This window comes from Fopius arisanus, unplaced genomic scaffold, assembly GCF_000806365.1.
Source record: "Fopius arisanus strain USDA-PBARC FA_bdor unplaced genomic scaffold, ASM80636v1 scaffold00031, whole genome shotgun sequence".
Taxonomy (NCBI): domain Eukaryota; kingdom Metazoa; phylum Arthropoda; class Insecta; order Hymenoptera; family Braconidae; genus Fopius; species Fopius arisanus.
In genome coordinates, this window is record NW_011887770.1 from 480,860 (window position 1) to 496,926 (window position 16,067).

At 41.5% G+C, this 16,067-nt stretch overlaps 3 protein-coding genes across 5 annotated transcripts; 1 reads left to right on the forward strand and 2 right to left on the reverse strand.

Moving 5' to 3' along the window:
• Positions 1 to 264: 264 nt before the first annotated feature.
• Positions 265 to 3,275, reverse strand: LOC105265633 (cyclin-dependent kinase-like 2). Of its 2 annotated transcripts, none has more exons than XM_011303213.1 (5): positions 2,745 to 3,275; positions 2,165 to 2,359; positions 1,527 to 1,818; positions 733 to 1,120; positions 265 to 661 (listed from the first exon to the last, which is right to left on the reverse strand). In XM_011303213.1, the coding sequence occupies exons 1-5, from the start codon at positions 2,910 to 2,912 to the stop codon at positions 352 to 354; spliced, it is 1,353 nt and encodes a 450-aa protein (XP_011301515.1). In that variant the 5' UTR covers positions 2,913 to 3,275; the 3' UTR covers positions 265 to 351. The 2 variants fall into 2 exon arrangements, with proteins under 2 accessions (XP_011301515.1, XP_011301516.1); XM_011303214.1 differs by having other exon boundaries at positions 547 to 638.
• A 2,137-nt stretch (positions 3,276 to 5,412) lies between these two features.
• On the forward strand, positions 5,413 to 9,959 carry LOC105265635 (zinc finger CCHC domain-containing protein 24). Of its 2 annotated transcripts, none has more exons than XM_011303217.1 (4): positions 5,413 to 5,828; positions 6,297 to 6,548; positions 7,949 to 8,182; positions 8,754 to 9,959. In XM_011303217.1, the coding sequence occupies exons 1-4, from the start codon at positions 5,646 to 5,648 to the stop codon at positions 8,865 to 8,867; spliced, it is 783 nt and encodes a 260-aa protein (XP_011301519.1). In that variant the 5' UTR covers positions 5,413 to 5,645; the 3' UTR covers positions 8,868 to 9,959. The 2 variants fall into 2 exon arrangements, with proteins under 2 accessions (XP_011301519.1, XP_011301520.1); XM_011303218.1 differs by having other exon boundaries at positions 5,414 to 5,828; positions 7,949 to 8,113.
• garz (Sec7 domain-containing protein garz) lies at positions 9,757 to 15,754 on the reverse strand. Its single transcript, XM_011303216.1, has 3 exons — positions 15,526 to 15,754; positions 10,263 to 15,254; positions 9,757 to 10,181 (listed from the first exon to the last, which is right to left on the reverse strand). Exons 1-3 carry the CDS (start codon positions 15,643 to 15,645, stop codon positions 10,086 to 10,088), a joined length of 5,208 nt encoding a protein of 1,735 aa, XP_011301518.1. The 5' UTR covers positions 15,646 to 15,754; the 3' UTR covers positions 9,757 to 10,085.
• Between the last annotated feature and the right edge of the window lie 313 nt (positions 15,755 to 16,067).

Below are 16,067 nucleotides of genomic sequence, written 5' to 3' on the forward strand. Positions count from 1 at the left end.
GCCCGTGTTGAAGTCTTCAAGTCTCCAGGATTATTATTGACTATCGGTAACAGAATATTTTCTCATCAGTCTGATAACAAATCTGAGAATTTACAGAATAGTTGATTTATTATTAACTATTACTCTAGAGATTTATAAATCAACCGAAAATGATCGGAAATAATTGAAGAAATTGCTCCGAAAAAAAATCAATTGTCATTTCTCCAGTAAAAATGACGACACAAATTCTGGTATTTAAAACATTTGCCATTGGTTTTCCCATTATTTATTCCACCGAGCTCGCAACAACAAATTAAACATCCAATTATCAACATTCGATGAGAAATCCCACAGTCGATACAGGAGATATCGCTAGTACAATTTATCCTTGTGCCTCTTGCTCTCGCGTTTGAAATGATTTTTTTCCTTCGAGGGTAATGCAGGCAGTGAAAAATTCTTCGTGTCCATCGGTAAACTTCCCTTAATATCTAATCGCCTGATGTACGTTGTGTTCGGTGTTCCAGAGATGGTAGCATAAAGTGATTCTCTCTGATTTTTCCTGCGCGTGGGAATGACAATTTCAGATTGCGGGAGAATTTGCGCATTTTGAATCTCCAAAACATCTTCAACATCCGGTTTCGTGGAAAAACTACCGGTTTCTTTAATCAATTGCATTCGCCACCTGAAATTATATAATTATCACTAAAACCTATTTTATCAGAGAACTTTTATTCTTATCACTATTATCATCACCTTCCCGCACTGGCGTAACATATTCTCGGAGTTTCTTCGGTGTACGTTTTTCTCTCCGGTCTCCTAGAGATGAGGAGATTTTTTCCGTTCTCTTTGTTTATGTATTTTTCCAATTCAATCAGAAATTTATCAGCAAAGCCATCGTGATTGAAGAACTGATGCTGTTGGAGATTGGCGCAAGAAGGGCGAGTGTCTGGATCCATTCTCAAGCAGTTGGATAAAAAATCGATGGCCAGTGGTGACCACTTGGGAAAAATACTGCGCAGGGAACGAACGGTATTTACTGATGAATGCAAATCGTCGGAAGTACTCGATCTTCTTGAGAGACGATTTGGAAAGCCACTGAATCCTCGGTTTATCATACCGAGGTGCTTAGAACATAATGAACCTACAAAAAAAAAAATCAACTAATGAAAAGATTTGCAAAAATTATTGCAAAATCCAGACTTCACTCTTCATCTTACTGATTTTTTAAAATAATAATAATATATTAATTAATGTGATATTAATAATTCAATTAAACGTAATGTAAACATTAAATAACTTCAATATTTTTTTCAGTTAGTGAACATTTAATCCTTTTTTTATTATTAAATAAACAGTTCGTGTGAATAATTCAATTATCCCGAGATTTTCTTCTAAATCTGATTATAGAATATGAAATTATAATAGAATTTTAGTGAACATTTAAATTGAAAATATAATATAGTGGAATTATTTAATTTATTAAAAGAGGACTTATCGAAATTAATGGAGTAATCGATTTTTTCATTTTTTCACGGGTGATTACTGACCTAGAACTTTGGTAATTTGGAACAGCTGATCGACGTCACTCTCACCAGGAAATAAGGGATCCCCAGTGACCATTTCCGCGTAAAGACACCCTAGAGCCCATACGTCAACGGATCTTCCGTACCTCGAATCACCGACTAATAATTCTGGGGCTCTGTACCACCTCGTGGCCACGTAATCCGTGCAAGACTCATTCGGCCCCGACACGAATCTCGCGAACCCAAAATCACAGAGTTTTATTACTCCATTCGGTGATACCAAGATATTCTCCGGCTTCACGTCCCTGTGCATTATCTAGAACAAACTTTTCAATTTATTTCGGACATCCGGATCAATAACCATTTGTCGTTAAATTAATTTAAAAAAAAGAAAAGGCCCTTTTTCGAAATTTACTCAAATTTATTGACTGATTGGAATTTTTAAAAAACGAAATCTCGTGTAATTCATTTGTAAACATGTGCGCAATATTTTTTGATGGAAGGTTAAAATGGGTTCTGGTGTGTTAGGCCTCTTGGAGGAATCATTTCGAGCAATTAAAATTCCCCCCTGGAGTAAATGTATGGATGGACTAACAGAGATACCATTGATGCCTCGCGTTTTGCTAGGCATCGAACAAGTAAAGTCTGTGTTCCAGACTCACGTGATTCGTGTGGCAGAAGTTTAGACCCCTGACGACTTGGAATATGTGTCGCCTGGAGACCTGGGGGCCCAGCCCCCCCGACGCCGCCTCCAACTCGTCGAGAACCGTATGATCCAGGTACTCAAAGACCAAGTAGAAACGTTTTCGTCGCCTGAATACTTCGATCATCTTAACCAGGTTATCGTGCTGAAGTTTCTTAAACCAAAGATCAAGTTCTCAAGTTGAAAAAATTCAATGCCCACTGGAAATGATTTTTTTAATTATCATTAATTAATAACAATTAAACAGAATCTTTCTCCACGCGACTACCTTTCGCGAATTCGCGAGTCAAGTTCTAATTCGCGACACTCGCGACTTGAGACTAAAAATTCTTCATGAATTTCTAAGTCTCAATTTGAGACTCCCACAATTCAATTAAAAATTCTTCATTAATTAAATTTCCCATCGCAGTGCGAGATTAGGAAATAAATAAAAGTCTAACTAAATTCCCCAGTTCAAAGTCTCAAGTCCCAAGTCTCAAATCAACGGTCCCTGAAACCAAAACTCAACTGACTGCCTTCCTTCCACCAAAAACAATTACCTTCAGCATCCGAATCTCTCGATACGCCATTTTCCTGACGTGGACATCTTCCTCAGTCTCCAGGAACTTCTTAATCGCGACGATCTGTCCTGTATCCCGATGCCTGCACTTCATAACAATTCCATAACTTCCCTCCCCAACCACTTCAATATTTTCGTACTTGTCCATCCCCAGGGTCTCCGATAATTCATTTATCCAGGTACTAATAACTCCACTACGAATTTTTAGACTTTCGTCGGTGAATAAAGTCCTGTTTATGTGCCTGAACGTCTACTTCAGGTCAGACACGCACGAGCCTCCGACATGGAATGGTATCGCAGTTTTAAGATAGTGACTCTCATCGATGTATATCGATTGGTGAATAATTAGCTTTTGGGGAGGCTCTCCCACGGGTAAAGACGACCTGGTGGGGGATGGTAAGGGGTTGTGCCGGGATACCGCTGTCAGGTGGAATATACAAACGATATCCTGACACTGGGAGTCACGGGAGCATGATTTTTTACCTGAGACATGTTATTTAATATTGTTATTCCCCGCCATTTTTTTTTACGTCGTTTTTCTTCTTTTTCGGGTGATCAGGTGGCCTCGGCGGTTCAATGGGGGAGGATCCTGTGATTTCCAAGTTTTAACTAGCTCTCGAGAAGTTTTAAGAGGATTTTTTATCGGCGAGGTATGAAGGCCGCACTCGAGGAATGGTTAAGTTGTTTTGGGGATTACCTTCGCTTCGGACTTTAAAGATTGATTGAAGTCTTGGGGTGGCACTTTGAGCGGACTTCAGGTGAGATTTTCTGTGTGGTAATTTGAAACCGTTCGAAAGTCTCGACTTGGGACTTTTGGATTTTTAATGGACGAGAATACTTGAACTTGTATCAAGTTCGGACTTTTCGGACTCAAGACTTGAATTAAAATTTAAGAAAGAACTCCCAAATTATTGAATTTATTTTGGGGGGGACTTGACTTGGGGGGATTCAAGTTGAGGCGTAAAGTTCTGAGTCAAGTCCCCAAAGTCCGAGACTAAGACTTAAAATTCTCGCCTTAAATCTCATAAAAATCCCAAGTCAAGCGTTCAAATTCCCATTGAAAAAATCCAAAAAATATTCTCAGACTTGAAACAAGTTTAATCCTAAAATAAAGTTCCTTTCGTACTTAGTCTGAGGAAAATGGCGGAATCGATTTCGGCCCCTTTTACGAATTTTCTCGGAAATCCAAATCAGTTTATCCCTTCGTGAGGTATAATCAGTGGTTAAACATTTTCAAATTTCCTGATCCTGACCTTTTGAAAGCTCTCGACGTCAAGGACGTGCACGCAAAGTTCAAGCATGATCATAATAAATCCAATTAAAGTTGTCTTTAGGCGACGGTGGGTTGAGAATTCGCGACGGCCGTTCATTTCTGGATTATTCGCTGCCCCTCATTTTTCATCGTTCGATCGTTTCGCCAGAATTTACGACATGCTACATGAGAATACTTTCGTGATGAACACAAGTACACATTGTCTCTATGTCAGGCTGTTTAAGGTTCCCCTCTCAGTTTGTCGATACCCATCGATCAGGAGATATTTATAACGAGAGTTCAACGACTCGGCACATTATTTTCCCCAACAATTTCCCATCTTTCTCCATTTATTCCCCCATTTACTTAGAATAAAATACATTCTTCCAGGATTCAAGTCACAAGTCCAACTCCAAAAAGATTATGATTTATTTTATTTTTATTTAAAAAAGAAGTTTGAAAAAGACTTTGAGGCTTACAAAATTATTCTTTCTGATTTCTATAAGAATTTATTTTTCTCTAGGAATTAATTTAGCAAACAATCAATCGAGTGATCGGTATCGAGTGACTGGTGGAGTCTCGATCTTTGGGATGAGGTATTCCTGATATTCCAGGCGGCTACAAAATTTAACGCTTTCTGAAAGGGAAAAAACATGTGTGAGGTTCAGGCACTCGAGTGAATGAGTGTGGGAGCTTCATAATAACTCGAAAATAGAAGTTACACATGGCGGGGGTCTCGGTAACTAAAATAAACGTTGTTTTTTCCAGGGGAAGTAAGGCAATTACAATTGGTTCCTTTTGCATACCGAGTTTAGAATCTCCAACCCTTTAAAAAATTTATCCATTCAACTTGCGCCATTTATTCCCATCGAATAATTTCCTTCATTGTTAATTATCCCCAAAAAATTCACAACATGGATATTAATAAATAAATTAAATAAACACAACTTCATGATTAAATTAAATTTTTTTATCAATATTAATAATTTCTCAAGCTCTTGATAACACAAATTCAAAATTACGATACATATTTTAATATATATTATAAATATATATAAATTAATGAAATAAATTAAATTAGTTTCTTGGAAAATATTTTCATTGCATAAGGAATTGTTTTCTATAAAAACATTTCAATACAGTAAATTTCGGAAAATAAAATTCAGTACATTTTCTGGAGTTGAATAATTAAATTCTTCTCACGAGAGAATCAGTGAGAGGAAAATTTCCATAAAATCCTGCAATAACTGATATTCCGTGAGGGGAAGAGATGAGGAAACTTCTTTAAATTCCCTCGAAGATATTTTCATAATCCGTGAGTACCCGAAGCGTACGTAGAATGTACCCACACCAAGTGTAGGAATAAAACGAATTTGCTGGTGTGTGTCAAGCTGAAAAGTCAGTACAGGCTCTCAGTTTACCACAGCATCAGTAGCCGCACGTCGGGTCCAGCACCCGGCCGTGACGAGCTGGATAAATAATTTCGATAATGTCATCACCTAGAGAATCAAGTGCGTGATCAATTGTATCGATTGAATAAAATTCAAATTGCCGGGAAAAAAACTTGCCCCGAAAAAGTGCGGTAATTAAATAGTGGACTTATTTAATGTGGAAGATAAAGCTGAGAGGATGGCAGCTTGTCACCCCAGACCTCCACCGCAGTCACTTCAGCATCTCCAGCTCCAGGAAAATCCACAGAGTCATCACCAGAACTCAATGCCACAGACTATTCACTCTAATTATCCCCCACATCTGCTTAATTGGGTTTATCTCGCTATTACCGATCAAAATCCACCTCCACACAGCGATCAGGTACACGAAATTATTTTTTTATTATTATAAATAAACAGTTCGTGTGAATAATTCAATTATCCCAAGATTTTCTTTTAAATCTGATTATTAAATGTATGAAATTATAATAGAATTCGGAATGATAATTTTTGGGGATAATCCTAGAATTCCAATGATTTTCGATAAAATTTTTTTGATCGATTTTTTGATAATTTTTTAAAGGAAAATATCCTTTTGTTATTATCAATAAATAAATTAAATAAATAGTTTGTGTGAATAATTCAATTATCCCGAGATTTTCTTCTAAATCTAATTATAGAATATGAAATTATAATAGAATTCGAAATAAAAATTTTGGGGATAATCCTAGAATTCCACTGATTTCCGATAAAATTTTTTTGATCGATTTTTTGATGATTTTTTAACGATTTGTTGGAGGAAAATCCAAAAAATGAATCGATTTAAATGAAATATCTTTTGAATGATTAGAGTAAACTATTGCCAACGGTGTGGGGTAATTTTCCAACGGCAAACACCCATCACCAGTCATACCTGCAAAAAGGCCCACTGTCTCCTGGATCGGTACCAATTGGTGGGAGTTTAGTGGAGAGCATTGGAGATCTCGCTGAGCACTTTAATGAGCTCGGGCTGTTGGATCGCAAGCCAACCAAGAGACCACCGTCGACATATTTGTGTCACTTGTGCTTCAAGAAAGGCCACTACATCAGAGATTGCCCTCAGGTGATTAGAGTAAATCAGCGAATCGAAAATCGGTAGCAAAGTGGTAGCCTATACCTGTCCCCTTCCAGACTTGTCCAGTAAATCCTTAAATATCTCTGAATCTAACCGAGATAGCGAAATTTTTGTATAAACCTTACTTGTAGAGTAAAAAAAGACCCGAAAGAAAGGTGGTAACGAAAATTTCGCTAGCTCTCTTAGGTCCAGAGCTATTCCCCGAGAATCTAGATTCTACTATTCTACAAGATGATCGGTGAGTCGCGTTTCTGCGGAATATCTCGGATTTCAAAGGAGATAGCTAAATATTCCGTAGAACCTTTTTTGTAGACCTGAGAAAGAGCTGTAGAAAATGTTCTAACAAAAACTTGATTATCCCTCGCGGATTCCGAGTTATTCCCCGAAAACGTAAGTAATACATAAATCAACCAGTCAAAGAATACCTATTCTCTGTTGAAATCAATTACACAATGCAATCTATGTACCTCCCTCTCCCCCATTGATGCATTTATTGAAGACACGAGTAGTGAATTCTGGTGGCCCTGAATGCTCGGATATTTTCGGATAATTTTGAGACGCCATTTGTACGTTCACTCGGAACGTGCTCTCAGCGAAATGAAATTTCCGCGGTTCGTCGAAATTTCAGTTGATTCTCTCCCACGAATACCCATTCGACATTAAAAACAATGAGAGGTGGAGGAAATAATGAACCGGCAACTGCAAATGATTTGGAGTTACGATTCGTTGACTAAATGAATGACGTATGCCTCTGTGGAACGCCAACATGTTCAACACATGTGCGTTTTATTCTCTCATCGCGATATCATTTCAACGATATTTTCTCTCTTTTCCTTTTTTATCTCAACTTCCACTTGCGCTTTAAACCCTGACAGTAGGGGCTTTACAAGTGATACGCGTGCCTTGGAATGCGTACGTGGCTGACGCTTCAATTGAACGTTAATTGATACAACAAATATTGCTTGTTCCTGGGTCGGTTGTATGCGGGGAACATTAAAACCGGCCTCAACCGCCATTACGAAAAAAAAAAAAAAAATGCATGAAATATAGAAATATCTAAAATATATTAATATCAAAATATATCAATATCAATCATCCAATAATTACACATGCACGATCACATGAGAATTAAATCTAGTATATCACATTTCACAAATATACAGAATATATTATATATTCGTTCTTCAAATATTTAAAAATATATGAATATTTAATTAATAAAAATAATATTCAATTACTATACGTGTACTCTCATATCGTAATTATATTTTTAATCACTCGAGTTGAAAAAATTATCATTGATATCTAGAATATATTCGAGAGTAATATATCGGTAATATAGACTGAGTATATGTTATTATTATTATTATATGATTGTTGTAATGCAGGCGCGACCCAAGGGCGAGGGGTTGACCCCTTATCAGGGGAAAAAGCGTTGTTTCGGGGAGTACAAGTGCTCGAAATGCAAACGCAAGTGGATGTCGGGGAACAGTTGGGCCAACATGGGCCAGGAGTGCATCAAGTGTCATATCAACGTTTATCCTCACAAGCAGGTGAGTCTGGGGCCATCGGCATCAGTATCAACATCCCCGTCTCACTTGTTCAACTCCTCCTTGCGTTACGTAAGTCCCTTCATGCTATTCATAAACAAACAGCCCTTTGATGAATAATTATTAAAAAAAAAAACCTTGCTGATTATAGCGTAATTATAATTCAATAAAATTTAACATTTCCAATACAGTAGGATATATAAAATATATCAAATATTAAAAATTATGATCAGTGCCGGAGAAATCGATAGGACCGGATTATTTATTGTCGAATTATTTTTTTATATAACTTTTAATATAATTTTACAGCGATACAAATTCTCGAGGTTTCATGGAATTTTCTGACGAGTTCGCTAGATTTTTTATGTTTAATTATTTATTTATTGTCTGGGAAGGGATGGATAAGTAAACAATCAATGGAATTCGCAAACGGAATTATAATGAAGGGAATTCTTGAAGGGAATTTGGGATTCTAATGAAAATTCGAGATAATTATTACAGAGGCCGAATCTTTTGTGGTTTTTAAAATGGAAAGCATTCTAGAGGAATCCATCATTCATCTAACTCATAAATAATAATAGCTCATAATCCACTTGGTAATTAATGAAGATTGACGATGATAATGAGGGTGGTGTGTTTCCAGAGGCCTTTAGAGAAACCCGATGGATTAGATGTCTCTGATCAAAGTAAAGTTCATCCCCAGCATCTTTGCGAAAAATGCAAGACGCTGGGCTATTACTGCAGGCGTGTGCAATGAGGAATTCAATTAAACGAGTGCTGCCAAAAAAAAAAATTCTTGGCAGAAATGACGAGCACTTTTTCGATGACAACGACCAGAACCGAATAAATCGAGACCTCGACCTGTTCAAGTAACGATAACCGCATGGTGGAAAGGTTCTCCATCATTTCGAAATGCGAGAATCACCAACTTCTCACGTTTGTTGCTCCAAATGGTTTTTCTATTTAAAGCACTCGTCTATGTTTAGAGAAAACGTGGCAAACGCTGAGACCGGTACGTCTGCAAGTGCTATTTGAGTACATTAACATCGAGGGAGTTCAGATATTAAATTAAATCCACTAATTGTGCCTTAATTACCTGCTCATGTGGAATTCACTCTTGCAGATTTACCACTAAATCTCAACCGCATGTTTGAGGGAGAGATTATTATTTGTAAATTACGCGTTGCGTTTGCGATTTAATATTTTTTTTCCCTGGATTTTTCCACTGGATCGATGAATGAGTGTCAATTACAGATTTGAGAAGCTAAAGCAAAAACAACTTCTACAATAGCGAGACTAAAATTTTTCGAAAGGATTGCCTTTCGAATTTTTTGTTTAGAGAATTGATACCAGACTGAACCACCAAAGAGCAATATTTACATTTTAAAAGGATCAGCTGTAGTTCAGGTTTACGGGCATATTTTCTGTGTATAAAAAGGTCGTGCCCCTAGGTATATATATGTATTGTCATTCACATAATTTGTATAAATTTCGCATCAGAATTTGCAGGAGATGAAGTCAAGTGAGACTAACGAAAAGAATTGGTAAATGTCCACAGGCCCCACTAGCTTCGATTTTTTAAACTTTTTGTTGACATGTTCTTTGGGAAGGATTCTTAATCAATATTTATCGAATCCCTGTGCTTATTTTATTACTTAATTTCATGGAATTAACCGAAATTTCATAAATTATCGGTGGTAGGGGTTTGTAGACATTTACTGAAGAATTAACCGCGTGCCATTCAACCAAGATATATTCAAAGACGAAAGGAACAAATTACTGAATATTTTGTTGTATTATATATTATATATATATATTTATGTGCCGAATATACAACTCAGAGGAAACAGCTTTTTTGATTCCTTTAAAAATCTCATCGACAACATTTTTGACACCTGAATCATTCCGAATTAATTTCCAACTGTTGATACACAGATAATTATATGTTACAATATACATAATAAATGTACAGCCGTCAAGGATTCGTCACGGCGAAGAGGCGATCAGCGGCTGGGTCCTCAGCAAAATAGGCTGCTGAATTGAACATTGTTGCTGGAACTGATTGATTGATCTGAAAATAGTCAATTCAAATTTTATCCCCAACTAATTCCTGAAGATCTATTTTTTTCTCGAACAGCAAAATTATACGCACCTGAATGGAATTTTTACTAGGACTCTCCTTCCTCCCCTCGTTGACCTCGTCCTTGATCTCCTCGTGAAGTCTTCCAGGGACTTCTTGACTGGTCCCATTTCCATGATAAAATTCATAGCTCTGAGGCGTAGGCTGGACAGCGACAGGACTGGAGACACTGGGAGGAGGTTGATTAATCAAATTAACGACCTCCCTGTTCTCATGATCCTGAAGAGACTGCCTGAGGGGTGAATTCTCGCCAAGGGTCTCATGATCCAGGACCCTGGGGCCCGCAGTCATCACAGATCCCATCTCCTCCCTGAGTTCTTCTCCTTTCTCATCAAGTACCTGCTGCATCACCCCAGGCACGAGTACTGGAATTGCAGCCTCAATTGCCCCCTTATCCCCTTCAGAAGCTCCAACAAGACTGAGAACTGACGTCTGTCCCCCAATTTTTTCTTCGACCTTCACAGGTTCTGGGAACAATTCCCCTTTCAAATTGGGGAGAAAATTATTAATAGTCCTCCAGGTGGGTTCCCAGAGGTGTGACGACGTGGTGAGAACTCCAGTGCTGGACATGACGAGTAACATGTTCTTCAGGCTCTCAGGAATGGCCTCGAAGAGTAGCTCACTGTTATCAGCATGCATGAATGATCTCATGAGATCGAGAACAGTCAGCCAGAGTGGAAGGAATCCTGGGAGAGTGAGGAGTGGAGTGAGATGATGGAGAAAGACCTTGGACAGGAGCATAGCAGCACGTACCCTCGTCTCTTCGACCCCCACTGGATCATTCCCGCAGATGGGGCCCAGGAGCTGAGCAAGAAGTGGAAATAGAACTTGCTCTAGGCATTGTGACCACTCGACAGCGCTCAGCTGACTCAAATCGTGTGCCAAAAGTGTACTTTGGAGATAAGTGATGGCAGTTGCCCTGACGGGTCTCCTCGAGTCACAGCACAGCCTGGCTATTCCCTGAAGAAGAGGTCTCCAGGCGTGTGGCCACAGCGAAAGACTATCAGTGCTGCCATTCTCCTCTGCCCACCACCTGAACACCTGCGCCGTTCTCGTATGCAACGTGTGCATCAGCTCCAGCAGCTGTATGGGACACTCCTGATACCCAGGTGTCTCCATAGCACCCTGGGATAGTCTGATCCTCTTGGTTGGTGTCTGCAGAACTGCCTCGGCAAGTGTTCTGATGCATCTTATGCAGAGTTCGAAGTTGAATGGTGTCACATGGGCGACATCACGTACAAGAAATGTCAGGGACTCGCAGCACTTGACGAGAGCTGCTGCATCGTGAGGTAGGAGATCCCTGTCAAGGACAATAGTGTCTGCAGCGACAGGAAGTGGTGCCTCAGTGCCTGTTGGTGATACGAGAACCCACTCGGGCACTGGTGATATCGGTCTCTGATCCAGGACTGATGTCCTCACTGTCTCCTCGAGTACTGTATTCCCCTGCTGTTTTGGTACCAGTGCACCACCACCAGAGCACTCCAGCAGGTTGAACACCACCCGCCAGTCTTCAGACGTGTGGATATTAGCAGCACCTGTCTTCAGGAGTTCAAATAACCCGAAGGATATCTGTCGGGCTAGAGGAGCTGTTGTAGCTGACTGCAAGTGGGTAAGTGGCATCAGCGGTGGTAGGACAGTCGATGCAAATTCTTCACTCCTGAGTAATCGAATTGCCAGTCTCAATAATCCAACGGTAACTCTCTCCAGGAGATAGGGATGATTCTCCCTGGCAGCTGTTGTCAGCAATCCATCCATGTGTGCCAAGACTATCGACCAGATACTCATAACTCTGTCTCGATTCTGTATCGTCACCTCCAGGAGAACTTCCAGGAGAAACACTGATATATCTTCATCGTATGAGTTGACAGATACCAGAGCACCCACTAGGGCCCTCAAAGCATCGACCTCTAGGAACTTTGACTCCTCGATTATCTGTTTGAGATTGCAATTAATAATGCAGTCGGTGGCACGCTTTCTCGTTGTGGCCTCTGCTGGGTGTGGCAGCCTTGTAGTGTCCAAAGCGATGTAAGAGTAAAGACTCGAGAGTATTCCCTGTTCCTGGGGTGGTGCCTTCGGTGTTGTTGGCTCTCTGATCAGAGTGACCTTCCCCGATGGATCGAGAAAGTCCTCACCATCAGTCAAACATTGCGGGAGCAATCGAGATTTGTAGAGGGTTTGCATGCAGTCGATGATATTCTTCCAGGATGCCCTGACACCGTTACCATGGGAGTGGGTGATCCTGAAGAGAGTTCTCGCTGCCAATTGGCATCTTCCACTTCCCCCAAGATGTAGAACCACCTGATCGGGCTCGCCACCTGTTGCTAGACCAGTGAATTTGCAGAGGGATACGATGAGAGTGTCTAGATCACTCGTCATATTATAATGAGCACTGATGGCTGCACAGCAGAGGAATGTCTGAGCTACTCGCCTCTGGAGGGCACGATCGGGTGCTTTATCGTAGGCTCGACAGAGTGCACTGATTATGGGGCCCCAGGCTCTCTCTGCGAGATCCTTGTCCACGAATTCCCCCTCGTTTGCCACCTTCAGGTAGAGACTCTCTGAAGATGCTCCCCTCCTCAGCAACACCTTCCAGAGATAATTCTCCTTTACGAGTCCTGTCTGCTCAGCTGGCATCACGATCTCCTCGTTCTTTATGGAATTGTAGATCTCGTCCAGCATGTCCTGGTCGAAATCAGCATTCCCATTGACCTTCTTCAGGTTTCGCTTGAATTGATCAGGCGTCATTGGATTGCTCTGCCTCTTTGCATTGTAATTGTGCTGATCGACATTCAGCATTATCACAGCGTATGCCAGGGTGAAAGCAGCATCAGCAGAGGCGAAGGGTCGACCATTGCTGTCGTGCCAGTGATCAGCGAATTTCTCCAGGAGTAAGGATATCAGTGGAGCTTCCCCTGGGAGCCTGAATGACTCCAAATACGATCGCAAGGCTTGATCTATCCTCGTATCCCTCAAATCGAAATTCTGGACGAAGCAGTTGAGGATGTTTTTATTCTCCTTTCGACTTATGTATTCACCAATTGCTTTTTTATCCATCATGGGGTTCTCTCGCAGGAGTTTTGCTATTTTCTCTGGGTCTGGCTCACCTGGAACATCCCCCAGGAGACCGTGTTCCATCAGTTTTGAAATTCCCTCCCTTGGATTTTCGTTGAATTTCTCAGTGCCGAGGGCTAGCCAACGTTTATTGGCTTTCGTCACCAGCAGATCATCTCGAGACGGAAGGGAGACTGAGGAAGAGTGACGTGAGGGCTTGCAGAATTCCTTGTACCCCTTGCATCGTGCCTCGATACCAGCTATCAGCTGGATTATTGCATCTAGGGATATGAATTGAATACTGTACATTGTCCCCATCAGGGCGGAGGCGTGCTCTGACAGCATCTTCATGAGGTCCTCGTACAAATTACTAGAGTACAGGCCGCAGTCGTAGTTCAGGTACAACTCTGCTGGCAGTCCTGGAATTCTCCAAAGACGAGTGATGGCCTCCAGGGCTAGCTCTCTCTGCTCGTACGATATCCTGTTCGAGTCTGAATTCACAATCTCCATGAGCTTCAGAATATAGTGCTCCAGCTGGAACTTCAGGTGTTCCCGTTGGGATTCGAAGAGCAGAAAGGAGACCTGAAGATCAGCGGCGAGGATAGAGAGTCTCTCAGTGTTCAGCAGAAGAATTAAGTTTCTGCAGAGCTCATCTTTGACCAGCGACAGAAGGGAAGGAAAATTTGACAGGGCATCAGCGGATATCTCCAGGCCTACCTGCAGGAGGGACAGGCCCAGATGAGTCATCACCTCGGTATTCTGTTTATCCAGGGGATTGCAGAGGGAGACGAGGAAGCGGAAGAGTTCACGAATACAGAGCGCACCGTAAGGCGATAATTGCTGCAGAGGAGTGAAACGCACCCCCTGTGGGTTCACGTACTCCTCGAGATGATCTGAGTCAACTTTGATGGTCGGAACAGTTGATTCAGTGGGTGGTACAGGTGTTTCCTCCACCGAGAGGTCCTCCACACTTCCGGTTGGTGACTGAATTAATTCAGGGCTTTTTTCTCCTTCGTTCTGGAGCTGGGGCTGGGGCTCGATATTTTCTGGTTTCTCAGACTCTTCTCCTGGTTCAGCTTCAGTGGAGGGGCCCTCTGGGGCCTGAGGACTTTCACCAGGGGGTGAAAGCTGCTCCTGAGGGCTCTCTTGCCCTGGACTGTCGATTTTTGGGATTTTCTCGTCGTCTGGTTTATCTGGAGTGCTTTGGTTCAGGGACCCCTGCATATCGACAATATTTCCTGCTGGTGTGACTGGTGTCGTTGCCAGATGACCTGCCCTCACACGATCCACAGGACTCAGCAGCTCCTTCGTCTCAGAGTCATCCACTTCGTCCGCATTTTGATTGATCTTCTGTTTTGACTGATTCTTCAGTCGTCGAGTCTTTGACCGAGAGTTCTCAGGGCCGCTCGTTCGCATTTTCTTCATGTTCGGGAGGACTCGTGTATCTTCACCGAAGTGGGGGAGTCGTACGAACAGGTGTTGGCACATGTGACGGAGGCAGTGCTCAGCTGTTCGACGAAGCAATTCGCTCAGACGTGTCTCGAAGCAAATTCTGAAGCAACTCAGCATTATCTCGCAGATGCTCTCGTCCGAGAGGTAATCACCTGCTGGGGAGAGCACTAGGGTACGCAACACCTGAAGAATTCTCATCAGGACTACACCGTCACCTGAGGCGTCTGTACCCACGAAACGAGCGTGTGTTACTGCATCGGCTATCGCCTCGACGCAGGGACCAATCGCTGGGTGCTCATGATCTATCAAGCCATACGAAATCATTTTATTGACAGCAGCAAGTGCTAGACTCGTGACAGGCCCAGTGGTCTCCTCTGACCGAATAATCTCCAGGAAAGGCGCCAGGAAAGCACCAGGTTCCAGCTGTGATAAATTTCTGGCATCACTCAGGGCTTCCTTGAGGGTCGACAATCCTTTCATGAGAATGTCCTGATCCTCATCCTGAAAAGATCAGCTTCATGTCATTAAAGAAATATAAATCATCCAATTTCGAATTGGATCACCAGAATAACCAGAAGAGAGATAAATTCTCGATTTCCCTAGACATCTGGTAGTCCTAAAGTCCCAAGAATGACAACACGACAGACCTAACCTTGACGTTTCATTGGGGCATCAATTTTGAGGTTAAAACCTTCAGAAAGGGGATTTTGAACTTCGTGGAAAGATTTTTTTTTTTGGAATCTATCTGTTGGAGAATAATATTTTTAGTCACCTGGTGGGAATGGGATGACCATCTGACTCCTCGTCGCATCGCCGTCATCAGGAGGCTGACCTCACCCTCGACGACGAAGAGGCCTCCACCTGGACAGACATTTCTCACCATCCTGCTCATTTTGAGGGATCCTTACATTATTTAAACATTTTCACACGAAATTTTTCTATCGATTCAAAGGGCAAAAACACTGTACGTCAAACGTCAAGTCTCTCCCGGAATTCACGGGCTCCACCAAGGAGGATTGACTGAAGTAGAGGCTAAGTTCTGGGGGTTTGAGTGACCCCAGGGGCATCGTAGTACTGCACCCCAAGAGAGGGAGGGCGCCCCACGCAATGCTGGGGTGTTCATCAAGTCGACGGGGTTAATTTTATTTTCTGCGGTATGAATGCTTTTTGTTTTTTATTTGTTTTACTGAAATTTAGTCGACTGCAGAACGAGCGGAAGGGGAAAGCCACATCTTGTAGAATTTCAATGGAAAAAATTATTCAATATATTGAAGATATACCACTAATGAAAATATATTTTTATAATGAGCGAGT